The sequence below is a fragment of the Opisthorchis viverrini genome (genome assembly GCF_000715545.1).
Source record: "Opisthorchis viverrini unplaced genomic scaffold opera_v5_62, whole genome shotgun sequence".
Classification (NCBI taxonomy): Eukaryota; Metazoa; Platyhelminthes; class Trematoda; order Opisthorchiida; family Opisthorchiidae; genus Opisthorchis; species Opisthorchis viverrini.
In genome coordinates, this window is record NW_008751718.1 from 1,325,256 (window position 1) to 1,345,654 (window position 20,399).

At 41.4% G+C, this 20,399-nt stretch overlaps 1 protein-coding gene across 1 annotated transcript in view; it reads right to left on the bottom strand.

Annotated features, from left to right (window-relative positions):
* Window positions 1-20,399, bottom strand: part of T265_04016 (hypothetical protein) — a gene marked incomplete at both ends in the record, with an annotated part of 96,488 nt that overhangs the window by 67,543 nt on the left and 8,546 nt on the right. The window contains one exon of the mRNA XM_009168634.1: window positions 11,801-11,882. Within this exon, the coding sequence (XP_009166898.1) occupies window positions 11,801-11,882 (82 nt within the window). The remainder of the gene's footprint in view (window positions 1-11,800; window positions 11,883-20,399) is intronic.

Here is a 20,399-nt window from a genome sequence, read left to right on the forward strand (position 1 = left end):
TGCTCTGAGTAACCCAAAAAAACCTCTGCTTTAAGAAGAAAATGGTCTTTCTGCGTGGTAACAGTTCCCGAACAACAAACACGAAAACTAATCATAAATCCGCTGCGCTCTCCACAACATGAACATTCATACGACAGTTCAGAGTCCATGTCCCTTTGGATCGAGTTAGCTTTAATTACCTCATAATTTACGTCACCGACTTCGTGAACTGGAATAAACGTATAACCGAAAGGGTACAAACGAACGGTACGTTTTTTCAGGTTTGTCAAACCATACGCATTTTGCCAGAGACTGTCCCACCGTCAGTTGTTATTGTTCGTTTTATCTACCACATACTGGTTGAGTGGTTTTTTCAGCTGATCAGAAGTACCATTGAACGAAAAGAAACCCTTCTTGCAGATGCAAGTTAGTTAGCCCCACACCTCTTTCAGTATAGAGCATTGCAGGGTTAGAGGTTTATTATTCTGGTCTCTAATTGCTCTCCCATCACTGTCAGTGGGTTATAGATTAAGAAATTTACAGGCATAATGGGTTACACTAAAGTAGTTTAATTTTATGGCAAGATACCTTGTGCTCTGTAGTTTAGAAACGTAGCTAAGAAATCAATTGTTGAGTTTTCAGTCGCGATTATACTGCAGTGAACTCTCCTAAATTGCTTGTTTGATGAAAGTGTGCACCTTGACTAGGTGCAGGCAAATTCTACCACTTTATTTGATAAGTCAAACTTGTTTTCATATTCAGTTACAAATTTGCATGCAGCAATCAGCCGACCGAATGAGCTCTCGGAAACTGCCCTGACAATCACAATTATCGGAGCCAACTTTTCTAGTTCCACCTTTTTCAGCAAAGCGCTACCACAGCTAACCGTAGTGCAGCTTCAGAGAAAGGAAATCGAATGGTGCAGCTGTAGGAATAACTTCACTTGACCTTTGCTAATCTGAAGGTGATGAACGTCATTTTTGCACTTGTAGTTCGCCCCTGCAATCACATGATTGTTCAGTGTTCATTTGTGATGAACTAAAACTATGAAAAATGCCCTGGAGATTACCTGAAATCTAATCCTACCACGTAAGAGGAACATTTCTAGCACCGTATCGAACGCGTTTTTTTAGTGGCAAATTGTTATCATGTAGTTTGGCGATAAAAATTTACTAAGTATACATGAAAAGACATCTGTTGGTGGTTGGCGGTTTCGCTCCTTAGTCGATCAGTTAACCACAAAACAGAGAAATGTCTAGGATGATGGTAATGGTGTATCTCCTTGATATGAGTCTAATCATATTTGATAGAAGCGATCGTGCAGCGAGGTGCCAGTTTCATCCTAGGCCATGAATTTCTCCTATGTCCACCAAATACACAAGCATAGAAATGAACGCATATGGGGGGAAACACGCGTTTTCAAACATGTTTGGTGGGAAATCATGTTCATATCGGGATGAAATTAATAACCCATCACAAACAATCTATGGTCTTATAATTATTTCGCGAGTAGTGAGTATTTGACAGATATGACATTCCGACCCCCAACAGCTGGAGGCAATTGCATATAGGAAGTTAGGATGTCCTTTGTCGTAATACCTTTGGTCGGAGGTTAACCGTGTTCACTTTCGGGCGTAAGTATTTGATCTTCCACACTGCCTGGCTGATGGACGGCCAGTGTGCACAATTAGTGAGGGATCCCTTGTATTCTGGTGCAAATCACGTGCTCAGAACAAATAGCGAAAAAAGCATTGGATGGAGTGATCTGTTTCTTGGTTGTTTTTGTCCACTTTCTTCAAACTAAGCTGTTACCATGTGCCTCCTCACTGTTCACTTAGATACATTGAATAACCAAATTTTGATGTTTTGCTCCAAAAAATTTGTAGTGTTCGCAGATGAAAGTTTTTTTAACAACACAAAACACGAACCCTGCGCAATCCTAACGCACTATTTTTGGAATCATCATGTGAAGTAATTTGCATGATTTTCGTTACGCAGGTAGCCGGATGTGCGTCAAGCTAAATGAGTAGGACGTTCAGCTTGTTTCATTAGAAAACGAGCCAATCCTTCGTGCCACTAACCCTTTTTCTTACCGCAAATATTTGGATTGCTTCACAGCGAAGGGACGACATCAACACTGTCGCACGCGGCTATGTCGTGAATTTCAAAGGGATCAGGAAGTGGCGTTGCAGACCGTTGGCTTTTTATGGGGTTGGATGCACACTCTCAAACGTAATGTCCTTCAACTCACAACGCAGAGATAAGGTCGCCTCGACCGATCATGAGACTATTGCAATCCACTTGTGCAGCTGAACGAATAAACCAGCGGATATCATTACAGCCTGAACTATCGATGTTCCCTTCAATTCCAAATGCCATTGCATATAGAAATATTGTAATGGTAATGGCGTGTTAACCTGGTACCCTTTTAGACAGAACACGTTAAAGTACATCAGAATGGTGATTTTCTTCTCCGGTTTGTTGGCTGCAATTTTGTCGAAAGTGAACTGTCGTGTGTTTCAATATTAGGTCCCAACAGAATAGTACTGAGCTAAAATTGGGTCAAGCTACTCGGATCTGACCAGAATCCTCATAATGTTCCGACGACTAGAAGCCACTTCTTGGCTGTCTCACGGGTTCTCATCTGAGCATTTGGTTCACTTGGACAACTGGTTCTACTCGACATTAAGAGCCCGACAATTGAAAAAAGGTTGACGACGCCATGTATTCTGTTCATGTTCATTTCTTCCAGCTGGTAATACTTATTAGGTTTTTTCATGCCTTATGCGAACTCAGAAATTTGTGATATAAAAACTTGTAGATTTTCAAGTGTGCATTACAGTTATGCTGTTGACTTACGTTTTACATATGTTACATGCATTACACTTGTTAGTGGTTTAGTGAGTGGTGGAAAAGTAAGTCTCATGAACATTAAACTATGTTCCTTTCAGTGTAGAATGTAGAGGACGGAAAGTTTTCCACAAGTTAGAAAAACTTGTGTACAAGTGCCTTCTGTCTAAGTAATCAGTATTTTGTAATACTGGTAATTGGTCGGGTGGCTGTCGATCTGTCCACCAAGATTGGCAAATGATTTTCAGACATTTCGTCGCCATCTGAGGAGACATCTTCATGGCTCTTTTGGGTGAGTATCCCTCCCTTGGTGCTTGCGTTTATGTAGTTTCCAGAGAACAGACCAACGGCCAAGCTCAGCGAACAGATCAACAAACGCGCGATCGAATACCATTGAATGCACTCGAGGTACCAATATTCAGACACATTTCCTATTATGTTGACAATGAAACGAAGTTTGATAAGGGTTGTCTTCTGCTGCGTAATATTAAGCGCATCCCTCGTCCTAATTTCAGTGAAAGTAAATGCCAAAATGAGTGTGTTGGACAGCCCAAATATGTATAACAAGGCAATGTTAGGTCCTTCAGCTGAAAGAAATATCGAGGAACGTTAAATTTAACTTCCTCTTTGAGCTTGGCAAATTATCGACAGGTGGTTTGTATTGAAAACCTCTGATATTACCACTGGATCCTTCGTCGACTAACACAAAGGCACACCTGAAGTGACAGTGGAGGAAAGATACTTATTTTAAAGGAATTTTTCTGTCACGGCGTCTTCTGGTATTCCACTTAAAAATTCATGTTCGCTATATCATCCATCTGGGGATAAATAGCGTTACCGAAAAATGTGGTACATTCATGACAATGGAAAATATGCTCCGTTAAGGTGTACGGAGCCATATGGGTGAAACAGTTTTCATTATGATAGCCCATAGCTCTATGCAGAAGTACAGCCGTGAAATGAAAGCCGCATCCAGAGAACATTACTTTTATCAGACTTAGCTCAGCTGCAGAACAGGTTGATATTAACGGAAGACGTACTTAAACCTAAGTTGAATCTCTCAGTTATGATAGAATGTGCTACACAGAAGCGAGCCTAAGTATCATTTGGTGCAGCATTCGGTTTACCAAGACCCACGATCGTATGATCCCACATGGTTGCTGAAAACTATTCCAAATTCATCAGCGGGTTTCACCCTTCGTGGGACTTACAAGGTTGAATAATACGATAGTTGCTTGTAATTTGGTGTTCAAATGTAACGTAAGGTTGACGCAATCTCGGAGACCTCTCTCGCTTGTTAAATAGCCAGTAGGACGAAACCGGACACTGGCCACCGAGCAGTGCTCTACAACATTACGGGTTTTATGTTCTGCCAAGAAACACTTTGGTGAATTATGGTTACTTTTTTAATGCAGTCATTATTTTCACGACCCTAATGCTTCGTTGGGTAATTTTGAGTAGCCTCGCGAGTCTTCCATAATTGTTTGGCTTTGTTCTGGTGATTTGATTTACACGGTACTTGATTAGTTGTACTGGTATCCTGACAGTATCTCCAGCCATTGAAGAATGATGTATTAAGTATGCTGTTGAGACAGAGAAATTTATCCCATTTACTTCTTTTTGTCCAAATTCTTTCAATTTTACTAAGCCTCTCAAAATGAGGCAAGTGCTTTAGGATCAACTTTCTCCTGAAGTTAACTTTAGGTGCATTTTTCAATATTGTAACTCTTGTAGGGCAGTCTAAACAGAAAACTTACAAAGCAAAAGTTTTAAAGTATCCTGTGTTGTGTGGTCAACGGGATTGGTATGAACATGCAAAATGTCGGTATGAGCATATCTGACAAAAGCAGGGTCGCGGGCTGCTTTATTGTTACACGTCACTTTGGCTAGAGACTGCTTGAAACTGCTATTATTTGTATACGGTGGATGGATTTGTGCGCTAAGGAAGAGGTTGTACGGGCTTTCATTTCACACAACAAATCTCACGTGGCATGGTACGTAGTGGTCGTCGACCGTTGTCCCAGTAAGTCACAAGCGTGTTCAATCCGCCGCACGGTATCCTTTCACTCCCGTATCCCTGCAGGTTCTTTCAACAGACAGATAGAAATGACTGGCGATATGTCACTCGTGCATTTGGAGACGCTTTGCTGACTACAAAATAGTTTTCTAAGTTTCTTTTTTTTAATTTTTTTAAATTTGCTTACCGACCGATCTCTGAGAAATGTTAGCTGTGTGTTTGTGAAAGCTTAGTCATAGTACTGAAATCTAGTATTAATGTATTTTTGGCGAATAAGATGTAATGCAAGCAGAAGATTAGTTGTGTAATGATGTAACCCGCAAACGCTCGGATGGCAACCACAACGGTCTAAATTACACAGTATGAGTAGAACCACTTAACATATTTCTCAGTTTAGGGTAGTCAAGACAGACATGCACCATTCTCACCAGTAGGCTACCGAATCGATCCAGGGTTATGTACAGCTGGTCCTAGAAAGAACGGTTCAGTGCCACATCAACTAAAGCTGGATTCATTCCAATTTCATCCGTATATTCCTTAGTTCTCCCTTTTAGCCATGAACATGCTGGCCTATCCCTTTATTAGAGCTGTATTCACTGCGTATTTACCGCCTCATTAACAGTTATTTTGTGAGATGCGTTGACTTTCGGTTACTTGTGATCTACCCAAGTTACGACAGTCCTAACATCATACTGCCAGGTGGTGTTGACTTTCTCCAAGCTAACAAGTTAGAGTGCTGAATGTGGCGCCAGGGAAAATCCTCCTACTAGGTGCGGGCATTTGAGGGAGGGAGGAGAATCCCAACCCTGAAATCTCGTCGTAATTAACCCAATTGTATGAACTGAGAATTTACAAAAACAGTGACTGTGGTTTTACGTGATAGAATGGGACTACCAGGGGCTTCATTTTTGGGGTCTGAGAAAGCGAAATTCGCAGTGGTATATTGCGTCAAAGCAATATATATATATATATGATACCACAGTCGCAATTTATTTCGGAGACCGAAGAACAGTCCATGTTTGTCTGAAAGCTGGCACATGTTTTGGGGGTCACGTGATTCCATCACTTGACTATTTACCCAGAGGAACGTTAGTGCATGCACGGATCGGTGATTTCGTGTAGTAGCGGCTTGTGTGGTGGACAGAATATTCACCTAAATTGACTTCGGCAAGCAGACCGTTATTCTCTAGACAGGTATGAAGGCTGCAACAGAAATCGCCCGGCGTCCGTGTCCTGTATATAGGTTGAAAAAACGGTTATCGGCGAAACGCTGTCCACTCTGCAGGCTAATCGAAGGAAGTCCAGACATGCGCTAGAACAGCCGCATCGTTTTTGATCATCTGAACTGACTCCAGAGGAGCAAGAAAGCAACTTTATTCGAGTACGAATACAGAAGTCAGCCCTTCAACCCTTGTCCAACCAGCAGATGATTCATAAGTAGCACGATTCGATGGATCTTCTGTTTGTAATCCGAATGTTTCCTCAGTTGCGACTTTTAAGTTTTTTTCAGGGTAATCTGATTGGTCTGTGCTTAAAAAATGTTTAATTAATGTTTAATTGCTAATGTCTAATTGCATCTTACAACCAAACTTACTGCTTTTCAGGTTGGCCTTTTCATCTATGGTGCTTATGCACTAATCTAGTGACGCTCGCTGATTTCATCGCCGATGCATTAAGGTGTATAAGATTTGCAAGTAAAAACAAAATAAGGCCTTTTCTCCGAAATAAGCCTCAAATATACCCCAACCGAGAAAACTTTAGGGGATGAGAGGAATTTTCCCCGTGTGAAATGCGTAGTGCTTTGAATAATTTAAAGAAAGACGAGTCCATATAGGTTATTGGATCCGTTTGGATTGCCCTGAAGACAGATACAATCCAAATAAGCAGAATGTGTGACGTATTTATCTACAATTTCTGGAGGTGTGGTTTCTGAAAGACGCTTCGATATATCTTCACAATTCATACCACAGTAATTTGACGAGTGTGTCCTCCTCGTGGGAGATTTCCACTGAATATCCCTGAACTTATTCCAAGCGATTCAGAGGATATATCATTTCAATAGAGGCCATCTACCCATCTTCCCTATGTGAGGTTTGGTAGTATTGTGTGTCTCAGTGAACAAAAGCTGCGCCAAGCAAGTTACACACTACCCAAACAAATAGTATCCTCAAAATAGTTTAGTTTCGGAAGGTGGTAATGAGTTAAGGTCCAAAGATTGTCTATTTCACCTGCTGTACATAGATGCTTCCTAATGTTAGCACATATGTTTATCACCCATTATTGGTTAACGTCAAATTCACTGCATACTTTGAAGCCAGTGATAAGTTCGTAACAACATTATCTTCTCCGGTTCAGAAAACAAGTGGGATTCAGCGTTGCTCTCTTTTTAGACCTTATGCGATAGTGGGTGCGGGATTTTTGTAGAATACACTTATGACTCTCTTTTGAGGAATCGTTTTCCTGTCCCGTCATAATCGTTCACACCAAAAGGGGGAGCAATGGACTCGAGTGTTGCTATCGTTAGAGCTGCTTTGCTGATGTATGTGACTGAACTCCGCGGACAGCACTGTTTCACTTTGATCTCATTTCGGGACAGGCTATCGTCTTTCGTTTCGTGACTTAACCACGCCGCATATCCCAGCCTTGGTGATTAATGCTGAACAAGATTTCGCGTTTGATGGTGATTGCCTACCTATTTAGGGAACTTACCACTTAGTTTAAGGTTATATACCTGCAAAAGAGAGTAGTATTGCCACAAAACATACGTCGCTTTCAAAACATACCTTCTTGTTTGTGAAAGCAAATGTCAATGAGGAACTTGAGATAGCCAAGAGGCTACCGCCCGGAACTACTGAACGAAAGGCCAATAGTTTGAATCTAACTCTGAACCTTCAGCTGTTTGTGCCCAGGATCAGAGAACCGGAACGTGCTTCCGCCTTGTTGATTCACTCGATTTGAACAACTGTCCTGGGTGGATCTTTTCTACAACCCAACGATTGTTAGCTTATACTGGTCTGAGCATCGGATCACTTAAAGACACAGCAATCATGCAAGCGCCATGATATTAATTTCACCAACATCCCCCGAATGCTGAGTCAACTTCGTCCACACGAGGTTCAGTGAAGTTGAGGATTATTTCTCCAGGTACCAGGACAGAAACCCATATCCACCGGATCAGTCATCACGATATACTTCATTTCGATTTTGTTCAGCTTTCGAGAGCAAGGGACATCATCCAATGGTTGTACCATGAACCAAACTGGGCCTGCAAAGAATTGTTGGCAAAACACCGTGGCTCATCTATATTATCTTCCACGAAAAATTAAACTGTACTGTTCGCAGGACCAATTATTAGGCATTTCGAAAGCTTATCCTGCTTGTAAGTTCTAAAATTCCACCCCACATACGATACCTCTTGTCAAGTAGAGTAGCAATCAGCCCGAAATAATCTTGCTTCTACGGAGTTCATGTCGCTATGTTGACTCTGTCAACATTTTGTTCCTCGTTAATTTGATGGATTAATGTTTTGGAGAATTCAAAACTCTTAGATTTTCTCGAAAACATGTACCTCGTCTAGGGGGAAAATTCAAGGAAAGGTGTATAGCAAAAGTAACCGGCTCTTGAAGTTCGAAACTGATCAAATAACAATCGAACTATGTTCGTTCCACCCAAAGAGCTGTGATAAGAAATTGCTTTCCCAAGGCTTTTCAATTCATTCATCTTTTATTTGTGAAACTTCAAGTGAACAGCTTGTTGATGATCAAATCTATCGTGATTATCGTGAGGAGTACTGAAGAACTTTTTAACGAAGCTGTCATGTCCCTAATGAAATTTGTAATTTGGCCATGCCGACTTTGACCAATTGAAATAAATGCATCATCTCCTGGTTTATAATGATTTCGTTCTCTGCACGAAATACCGGTGGAAATGGTCTCGGGACGCTGTCCCTCGGGGAGTAAAATACAGTAAACTTAGGTTGCGCTTTCCAGGTTCGCGGAACTGAAAAAAATCATAAACGAGACATCCTCCTGGGTTCCAGGTGAGTCTGGTGTCAGAACTAAATTGGTATGCAAATGGATGTAGTCTGTTTTGTTCGACGCCGCTCCTCATCCACCGGATTATCAAAAAGTCCAACATTGCACACCGTGAGCGAACAGAGACCCATTCCTTGTTCTGAGAATACGTCCCCTGAGTAATGAGAAGGCCCAATTTTAATGCGCCATTTGGCCATACTTAGAACGCTTGGTGTCAGAAGCTTTTCTTGTTAGGGGGCTCAGTTGGTCTGGCCACGAAACTTCGGAACTGCTGACGACGGTACGAGAATTTCTTATTAGAAAGTATCTTGTGTGTTTTGCCAAAGTTTGGGTTTCTATTTTGTGGACCATGGCTTCGATTCACTGATAACTGGTCACAAAATCTGTGGCGAAAAATCAGCCTTTGTTTCTTGAAGAACTAGCGGGAATTCAGGATCACTGGGTCATGAGAAATATAAATCCATGAAACGAAACAAATCGTCAAGTCCTTTTCAACCAGGGCTGCTCTCCAGAACTTACATTCGGTTTCGGAATTTCGGTGAGTTTGGTCTTCGGTCCACCTAGGAACACCACGAATGCTTTGAATTATCATGGGACCTTTAGAGAAGCAACAAATCATACCGACACAAAGGAATAGTGCCTTTTGTACACGAAGCTAAATTTTAAGCAACCAAAGAGATCAGTTTCATCGGTGAAGTTTTCACTTTTGGTGTTCTGGAAGCAAGGAGATTAATGAAACGAACGGTTGAACAAGGATAACAGTGTGACACCGAGAAACGACGGACAGCACAGAAATAGCGAGTACACTTGAATGATGCATTCAAGCCCCTGTTTCGAACTTCGATTTTTTTCACCTTATTTACGACGTTTTCGTATAATTTTCCGAGCGACCTCTGGCATATATTTCTTGTTCGATTGGTCTCCACAAAACTGGTACTTGTTTCCAGGCTGTTTGCAAAATTATTTTAGGATTTAAGTCAGCCCATGATCCGATGTCCTAGCCTTCCGCGTTATAAATCATCGGCAAATTAGACGACACTAGCTGTATTCGAATACTATACGATTCCAACGAGTCCAGCGAGTGTTCACTGTAACACCATATATATTTACGCGTCAGTGTGCAATCAGTGCAAAAATTGAGATTTCAACCACACTTTCTCCCTGAGCTACACTTCGTTTATCTCCTGCTACGTAAAACATTTTCATCGTGAAACCTTGCGTAACTTTAAAGTTGTATGATTTTGATTATCCCCACTGGTTCTCAAAAAATGGAACAGAAGAAACAACTATACTAATGTTCCGCAATTTACCATCAGGTGCTCCGGTGACTTCCACTCTAAAACATCCAAGCTTCCTGGGAATATTTAGTGAAACTCTACTGAAGGCAAGACGCACTACCAATTTTGCACTAATTTTAGCCCAATATCATCAGAATTCCATCGATACATCATTGTAGAGGTGATCAGGTACCATACCATAAACTCTTAAATGAAGGTGACAAGCATATTCAGAAATAGTTAAATCGCATGTAAAAAAGAGCACTTGGCAATCAACTGAACAAGAGGTTTTTGGAGTTCTCAGAAGTGAGTTCAGGAGGACTAAAAAACAAGAATATCAAGAAAGACCAGATAAGTCCATTGGTGCAGAACAAATCTGAGATCGCCTACGCCCCTGTGTACTTCCTCTGAGGAACTTGCTGTTGCTTCACTATGACCCTGATTCCAAGACATCCGAATAGGACTGCGGTCTTGTGATGAGGGAATTTTGTGGCAAATGTACGGCCTTCCGACAATAGACATGGATATAATGGCTTTTCCTAGGTGTGATAAGATGTCAATTCAGATATGCCACATCAAAATAAATTCCGCCATAATCATTATCGGACAAAACTAATCACACTAAGTTACGCATATTACTAGAATGTTGTATGGTTATTATTACTTCCATTTGATTCAGGAACTTTACACACACTGTCGTTTTGTGTTTTGAACGGAGCGCGGTAAGGTCCGTGCCATTCTTGCTTACGTCTACCATTTAACGTATATTCTTTGATGCAAATGTATAAATATTTCTCGAACCAACGACGTTTATAACGTTGCTGAAAGAGCTTTGACAGTGCACTATAGGGTTCACCCCTCGTGGGGCTCATCTGATAAGCGTAAACTTTGCGGACTTATTGCGGCCACTCTTAATTGGAGTTCCAGTTAACAACGGAGCGATTTGCAAATGATTGTACATCTGCTAAATTTGCATACGGTATTCACATTCGCATCGTTCAGCTATGAACATTCCTTATTCAGTCCCAATGCAATTGTTCTGGTCAGTCCATACCCAAAGAGAACAGCATTGGACGTGAGTTTCGCTTTTGTTAGAGCTCAATAATACTGTGCATACTTGGTCCTATCTGGAGCTCCGAACATTTAACTTCCGGCGCAAACCTGTAGACACGAGAATGGTTTTTCAAACGACAAAACGTGAATGTGAGTCCTACAAATCCCGCAGCTACAAACAACTATGTACATTTTATTTTTATGGTGGGCTGGCAGTCAATCTAGGGGCACTCATGCGAAGGAAAGACCCAGTCATTAAAGTAGGGGCTGTTTAACCAGTAGGCCACCTTATGACAAGTGACATCTGGTTTTAGCGATCATCCGAAATCAAATTTTCAAGCCTCAAAACGTCACACTTCGTCTTCTGTGAGTTGCGTTCCATCTAAGTTGAAATCAAATTACGACTATGTTGTTTGTCCTTCCATCTAGTCCAGTGCCCATTGTTGAAACTGGTAACTTACTTCGTGGTAGTGCATTTTTGTACACATTTTACTGATCATCTTCCGGATGATGGGACCGATGAAATTAAGATAACGACAAGTTCGCTAATGAGAGCCACGCATCAAAAATACGTACTGGCATCTACTTACCATAAAACCATGAGAAATGAAGCTTCTGCAGAGCGGCGGGAACTAAAAACGGTAGGAAAGTAGTACCAGGAAGTTTTGCGCCCTTGGAGAAAATGACAAAGAATGAAGAGCCTAACTCCTTGAAATATCGCCGAAATGTGCATACATAGTCACCATATCAATATAAGGCATCATCCTTTGGTTTCGGCTGGCGTTCTTCGTGAATTTATTCCAAGTTGATGTACAACGATGGAACAACCTTTGCTGGACAGCCTAAACAAGAATTGACAGCATACTATCCACTAGGATCAAATACGTGCCACATATGGAAGGGCTTTCAGCTACGTTCATGGGCCCCGGTCTTAAGGGTGTCAAGGTTCCAGAGCCATCGTTTTGGCTGATGCCGGTTTTATTTCACGTTACCAAACCATGGCCCGACCAGTGTAAACAGTACCCTAGCGATTGTTTGGAATAGAATAACACTGCTATTTATTTAACGGTGGTTTGGCATACTTAGTAAATTCAACAGCCACGTTGACCTGACAGCTATTAGCTGCAACACCAACGATTATGACTTCCTACCGAATACAAGGTTGGAAATCATTTCGGTGCACACGCATACTGAAGCCAGCTAGATTTGTTCCACTCAGATAGCAACAGTGATTGAACATGTCGACATGCTGGTAGCTCGAATGAGTTCACTGGTTGTTGAGCAACTTTGATCGGTCCCGTCTCAACTTGCATTACTTTGAGGTTGATTGATTAGATGCATTACAATATTTCCTCCATTGTAATGGCCGGTCTCCCTGCTTTTGCTGGTTAATTTCGTACTTTGATTTACTGGCTGGGTGACATCTGCAATCACGCCTGTGTCCTTTTGAATCGGGCTCTCCTGCTGCTTCTTTCAAATACTCATCTGGTTTCTTGTCCAGTTTAGAGCTGCGGAGTGCTGGAGTTCCCTTACTCTTGGTAGTTGATAAGGGATAGTCGTTAAGTTTGTGTCGGTGAGGAAAAAGCTATACAGTGCAAACAGTACATACCATCACGATGTTGTCATACTTTCAAAGTTGGGAGAGCTACGCAATTTCTTCGTGATATTCCCTCAAGGACAAGGGACTGAATGACGGCATAATTCGTCACTTGGATTTTTCAATCAAATGCGAACAGTTCTGAACGTCAAATTTCACCTAATGGCATACCAAATCAACAGACGTGGCGTATCCATTCTAAGAAAACCCCCCATCTTTTATCAGCAGGTTTGTCCTGTCGTCGTTTGAGAAAGCTAATTGTCCACCTAATCACGAAATCTAAAGACGTGTAAACGACCGACAGTACAATTCGTGCCCGCATTCCTAACCGTACAATCCGGGGCATAACGATTTGGGTAAGTGACAGGGAGCAAAAATCAAGGCTGAAACCGTGGGAACTACAATGGCATAGATAAGTGAAGCAAGAAAACAATCCAACCGAAGACAAGTACGGATTTTGTCGTGGCTGTGTGGGATACAGCATGAAGTAAGACAGGTGTGGTGCCTGGAGGCACCTGCCAACCTACCCTGACGTCTTTGGATTGAGCAGCGATGACGCCAAGACTGGTACAGTCGCGTTGGCCCGGTAGTGCGGCTGACCCATCAAGACAATTTTGTCCTTACCTAGTCTGCAGTTGTATGCATCTCAATTGGTTGACTCATTTGAAGATTCCATTGGCTGGGTTACACCAGTATCGCATTACGTCAGCCGTCGGCACTGATCAACAGAACTGACAACTCATGAGACCGAACGATCACAATAATTTTTAGACGAAAGATAAGACAGCACGGAAAGCGTATAGCCAGGGCATGTAAATTCAGTCAACGGTAATTTTTCGAGCGGCGCGGTTTGCGATAAACCTTGTGTGTACACTGCTGAACAATACTTATCTGATGTAAATCTGGATAGAAGAACATAGAACGAACGGAAGCGAGCTTTGCACACACGTGCGTGACACTCACATTCATACACCTAATTGAGCATGTTGTCGCCTGGACGTTTGTACCTGTCTCTACCATAAGTTAAGCAGAATTTCGAGCTATACACCCCAATTAATGTTTCTGTAAATTCTTCTTGTTTTACTAAAAAAGCTTTTATTCACATTCCGTGCATTCCAACCACTAGGAGTGAAGTAGCCAACAAAACGGATAATCCTACAAGTATATTTGCAATAAGGTTGCTGAAAATCCATTGACAGCACACGACCGGTTTCGCCCTTCTTGGGGCTCATCAGGTAGGCGCAGTCCCCGAGTTTCCGTCAACCTTATGTTCTACTTGAAACCAAATTGCACGAGATTAGCAAATATACACTCATCTGCAAACTAATTTGGTTCTTTCGAGAGATTCAGCTGGGTTTCAGGTGAGTCTCTCGAAAGAACCAAGTTAGTTTGCAAATGAGTGTATATTCGCTAATTTCCTGCAATCAAATTAGTTTGCAGGTGAGTGTATATTCGGATAATCCTACAAATTATTTTAGGTTACGGCGTGAGATCCACCTTCATCCTATCATGCCATTGTAGGTTATGTTGTTGTTAGTACAATATGGACAACGTAGTAATAATAAATTTCCCCAAATAAGAATAGTTTCGCAACTTACCCAGCAGCAGCACCTCTCAATGCACTGGATTAACCCGCTTCATAATCCAGAGGTGACAGATCACCTGATATCCTTGCAACTCTACAGGGTGAATATATTGTGAACCAGAAGAGATGAAAGGTGCAGGACAGGAGTGGAAAGTTCAAAACTGGGTGAAATGCAAGGCGTAGCTTTGGTTACGTCAGTAGAAACAGGTTTTTTTCACAACTACAGTTGCGCAATATATCTCTGAGTTTCACACAATGTATGGCTTAGCATACCAAGGAAAAACTAAATCTAATGTACCTGTTTGGTTGCTCTTTCATAAGAGACAAGTGGCGTTTTATACGTGGTCTACGAACATAAAGTTTCGTGAGTGCCAGCCTGAAAATCAGAAAGTCCCGCAGTGCACAGGTAACATTATCACTCCGCGGCAGACTATTTTCATAGTTCGCATTGGTCTGAAGGCAGAATACAACCAACGCTACGAAGTTGTACAAGGGAATGAGCTGGATCCCCATTAAATGCTTTCATCCCGATTACCAGACTGCAGCGAAATTACTTGGTATCGAATGTAAGTAGGTGGATTTTTGTCCAGGACCTCATCAATTTATTTTGAACCCATTCACATCCACGAGTGAACAACTGTTCCAGTATCACAGCGGTAGCAGATTGGGCTTGGTGAATGTACAACCATAATCCGCTTAGGCAGTTAGCACTAAAAGAATAGAAAATTGCAATCACATATAAGGGAAGGTAATGCATTTTGACCAGAGCTGACCTATAGCAACTTACGTTTACTTGAAGTTCACCTATCCTTCTCAAAGTGACTCCACCATTACTATGATCTTCTTCAAAACGGTTTGGAATTGAAAAACTTCTTACAAGTGTAACCTGCTTACCAAAACCTAATCGGTGTTCCATAATATAAAGCTCAAGCGTGATCGAATGTCAGTGAACGACCTCTGAGGTGACTGCACGAGAAGTGGAATAATTATAGGGATTCGTACAGGAACAATGTCGAGTTTCTTTACCTCATCATGACCTTAGATGAGGTCGCACGATTCTATTCTTTCATTAGTGTTGTTTATGATTGTCAAACGCTTCGGCTAGGAATTCCAAAAAACACATGCTTCCCAACATACCATGCTCACGTGAAACTTCATTGTGACACCCGATATTTTTTATTGGTGGATGAAGCATTGAGTCCATAAAAGGCGATAATGATAATGTACCCGTCTGGGACAGGACAAATCAGGCCGCCGTGAGTCTTTCGGACAGCAATATCTTCATGTGATTTTCATTGGAAAGCCGTCCCACATTCCAGCATACGTGTACGAGCTTATTTGGTTGGTACAATTATACCATTCCTCGTCTATATGCTGAAACCACGAGTCGCTCGTCGTCGGAAGTGTAAGAGTTCAAACTGGTAGTCGGGAATTTGCGGGTTTGATACACTTTGGAGTCACATGATATGCACACTGATGATGATTCCTAATGAGAATGAAACAGCTGTACAGTCCTTCTCGGCTTTCCAGCATAGATTGACTTCATTTAAAGGAGGAAGTCACGAAAATTTCTAAATCTCCCCCTGATTAGGTTGTTGTTCACAGATGCCACCCAACCGTATAGTAGTAACTCATTTAATGGTCACTCTGGTTGAGTTTTAAATGAGCTAAGAAAGTCCCTGATGATCACAGCTGAAATAACGGTCCTACTAACCGCACGTGGATGTCTACCAAAGTACGTGCTAAATCAATACAGCGCTTATGCTGACATGCAACACAAGGGTTTCACGCCAAGTTGCCAAGGATATCATTCAATTTGGTTTACTTGACTCACAAAACCCTGCCATGGCATAAAAATAAAGTTACAAAGTCTCACTAGATTCAGCCGTACCATGAACAGTCCACTAGCCTGCACGAGTTATCTTTTTCTGTTGATTTTTGAAGCTTTCTTAGAAACCTGGGAGGAACAAATAACGGACGAAATAATTAGGAAATCCCATTGACGAGTCAGGTGATGGAACTGGTAAAATTAGAGATCTTCCTCGTGTACATGTGGAATTTGAAGGTACAATTGAAAAGCAGATGCTGGACATGTGACAAGATAAAAAATCTAGTATGTGAGACTGCACTAAGTTTAATCAGGAAGAATTTCGCTTGAGGCATTTCACAGACTTTAGAACAGATTTAATGCACTTAGACGGGCCCGGAGCACCATTACGGAGTGTTTTCTGAGCAACTTTTTGGGTCTCACTGAATTTAAATTTTTGAGTGTCTAGTAATTTGTGCCATCTGACTTCTCCTGATTACGAACCGCAGCCGACGGACGATCAAGACTCTTCCGTATTAGACAAAAACCTACTTAAGTGGAATACTTACTAGATACTTGCTGTTGTAAAAGGGGTTTACACTGTTTTCAAGAAGACATCAGCTGGTCGCGATGTATACGAAAAAATGAGGAACAAATACGGAATCTCATAGAAAACAAACAAAATGTCACTTCGTTTCCATCAAGTGTCTAGTAGCAAGCTTGTGCACATAGCTGTCAAGCTCCATTTGGCGTTTTAACTGAAAAAACTAACTCCTTCTGTCATGAGTACCAGGTTAATTCAACTAGGATGCTTTAGTCCCCAGCTGTGTCCAGCACCAGCTGGATACACTTATTCTGATGCTAATTGCTTCAGCATTTTCCACAATGTGTGTACGTACTTGAAGCGTGGAGTGCAACTTGATGCACTAGTTTTGATGGCTTTAGTGTCTACTGTGTGATCCGTACCACCAAGTGGGTTACTGTAACGCTCCTGGGTGATCCTGTACCATTCTGTGATAGTCAATGGGGAAAGCTTTCAGACATACGTGTTTTTATATCAATTTTGGTTCCCTTGTACGGTGATACGATCGTTTAATTCGGGAAGCATGACAGATGGAGTCGTCAGGCAGACTGTTTGCTTCGTTTTATAAAATCCCTACACTCATGGTAATATGACAATCGATGACTGCATCTGACTCAACATTTGCATCTCACGATCTTCGAGAGCAATGCAATATTCTAGGATCAAGGAAGTTGGCTTTCATAGCATGTTTTCAGAAATATTCAGAAACGAAACGGCTCCATCAGATCTCGCATTGGCTCAGGGCGACTGATTTTGGTGACTGATGACACTGGTTAGGGTATAACTAAGATTCTGAAACATTTGTGTAATGAATTTGTGACGTGTAAACAGATTCAGACGTAAATATTGCATTGTTTTATTCAAACCTTTTGGTTTAGTCGCCAGTGTACATTCTCATTTTTTCTCAAGGTTAAAGAAACTACACTGAGGTACCAGTTGATAGGGTTTTCAAAAAGACTGATCAGTGCGTAGAGGGAGTTTTCTCTCTGAATAAAATCGTTTGTCCAACACAAATTCTGTGTTCATTAGCACTTGTACCTGCTTAAGGGAGTACTTCCCTTTATCTGAGATTTCTAGGATCAAGTACTACTGCCCTTCCTTTCACAAAGCCGTATTGTGAAGCGTGGATTCTGGACACACTTTGCGGTAAAACAGGCGACCATCCCTGGTGCTACAGTATTTATATGCCTGGTGAGAATCCCACCACAGTCAACTCCAGACTGACTAAAATGTCACTCATCCTGGTTCACAGTTTGATTTCCCGGTTCATATTAGATTATGCCGGTGTGGAAACACGGTTTCTGAAATTTTCAAGCCAGAACATTGAAGCTTTGCAGGAAACTGGATGTGGTACATAAATAGGTTATACTCTCTCCTCTGGAAACTCACATGTGGAGCACAGTTGAAACGACAGCGAAAATCTCACGTAACGATGTCCGCTCTTTAACTTCCAGTTGACTGCTGACTAGACGAAACAAAATGATTTATGTGCTTCAACAAATCTGTTCGCTTGGATTGCGACAGCATTAGAATAGGAATCAAGCATTTAGTGTCTATTATTCGTTGCCTTGCATAAGTATGCGTTCCAGAGTGAAATTCGGTAACTTGACAGTGGTTCAGTGCTTGTGTTCCTTAGTGAATGTGTGACGGAAAAATTCTAACGCAGTCGTATTACTAACACCGTAAAACTTTAGCCGTTGACGTACGCAAAGTTACAATGTTCGCTATGCATAGAATGAATCATTTCGATGAGCATTCTACCCAGTGTCTAAGCTAAACCCTAATGCTTATCTAGGTTCAGGCATTTTGTGCCGCAACGTGAGTTCCAACAATGGTTTTTGGAAAAAGATATAGCCTGATCTTAAAGCTTTTCAGCAATTATCCGTACTATTTTCTCATCCGTTCGGGCGTGTGGACAGTAGAGTACACTGAGCCAAAAGGATACAAATACCTTTTCCAGCCTCATCTGCAGTTAGCATCTAGTAAAAATCGATCTTTTTACATTAGTGTTGTAACTTCATATGTCATGAAATCACTCGCTTGTAGTCGCCTAACCCTAAAAATTATTAGACAGTTTTGGCTCTGAATGTGCAAATCTCCCATTTTCCAACCAAACTATAGATTTGTTTCCATTCGGATCACCTAATTTAGTTCACGGAATCGGTCCCTTTGCCATTATTTCGTAGAATATCCTATGTATCCTCGACTATTTCGAGGAGACGGTAGCACCTTGTACCAGTAGTAATACAAAACCAAGCGGACTAAGAGGTAGGGTGATAGGATGCTTTGCTTGTGGTTAGTGAATCCGAAAGCTTTCTGGTTTCGTCATGCAGGTGTTAGCCATAATTTTAGCCCTCGTTATTTGAAACTAGCTGTCAAATGCAAGTTACCAAGTAAATGGTTGTACGATTTTGTTGTGTGTGTAGACTAACAGACACTAATGAGGTTGCTTACTCTGCAACAAGCAAATGAAAAATTATTCAATTTATATTCGAAAATACTAGAAATTGCTTTCCAAATTGGAAATCCAACTATGTGGAAAATGCGGCAATCTATCTATCATACTTTATTTCATCATTCTAGAGTGATGTACTGAATCGGAGGTATTAGTCGTTACATTTGGGTAGGTTACATCTGGTTTTCCACGGAAAATATGCCGAGTCGCTTGGTACTCTATCTCTAGGTATCAACTCGTAATTACGCAGAAAGTCCACTATCTGATATGCAACAATTTAAAGTGAAAACGTGCGATAATCCGGCCCTTCGGCTGTTGTGGGCAACTTTTATCAAGGTTTTCTACAAAAAATGAACTGTAGAAGTCCAGTGTCTGAAGGTTACAAAGCTTTGTGCGTTGAAATCTCATAAACGCTGATTGGTTGATCAAGTCGGTCAGTTGAAAATTAGATAAACTGACTTCAATGAAATGAATTTCTCTTTGACGCAAAGTTATGGGTCATGAAGTCAGGTTCCAGTCGCCTTTGCAATCAATACTAGCGTAAATGGCACCAGCAGAGGCGACTGGAATCCACCTGCACGACCCACATTTTTGCCTCCAAAAGAAATGAATTTTACTTAATTTTCTGATCCCTCTTATGCTAGGGTAAGTGCGGTACAACATACCTGTAAATATGTGACATAGAACACATAGTGTGTGGTCATACTACTTGACGTCTGTGGTGTCCAGTGTGATCACGGCTTTCGGTGGCAACCCAAGTAGTATTTATTTTGGGGGACCCAATCTTGCTAAACCAAACAATGGCAAAACCAAGGAGCAGATTTGAATGTTTACTGGAATTACTGGTCACATCACTATGCAAACAGCGCTTCGAGATCAATGTTTGCAATTTATAACGGTTTTGGGGAAAAACCTTGTCTTCTGTTGTTAGTTGCTGAGCAGAATTTGCACATAAGTCTTAAGTGACTTGGTGATCCTTTCCATGAATGATCATATGTGAACATGATAGAATATGTGTGAATTTCTTCCACGTTTTCAACGATTAAGGCAATCCTGAATCGAATGCATAGGCCAAGCTATCCCCAGTAACCCATTAGTTGTTAATGTCCTATTCAAACCATAGAGATTTATACGACTGTGGCATAACCGCACATAAACCCGA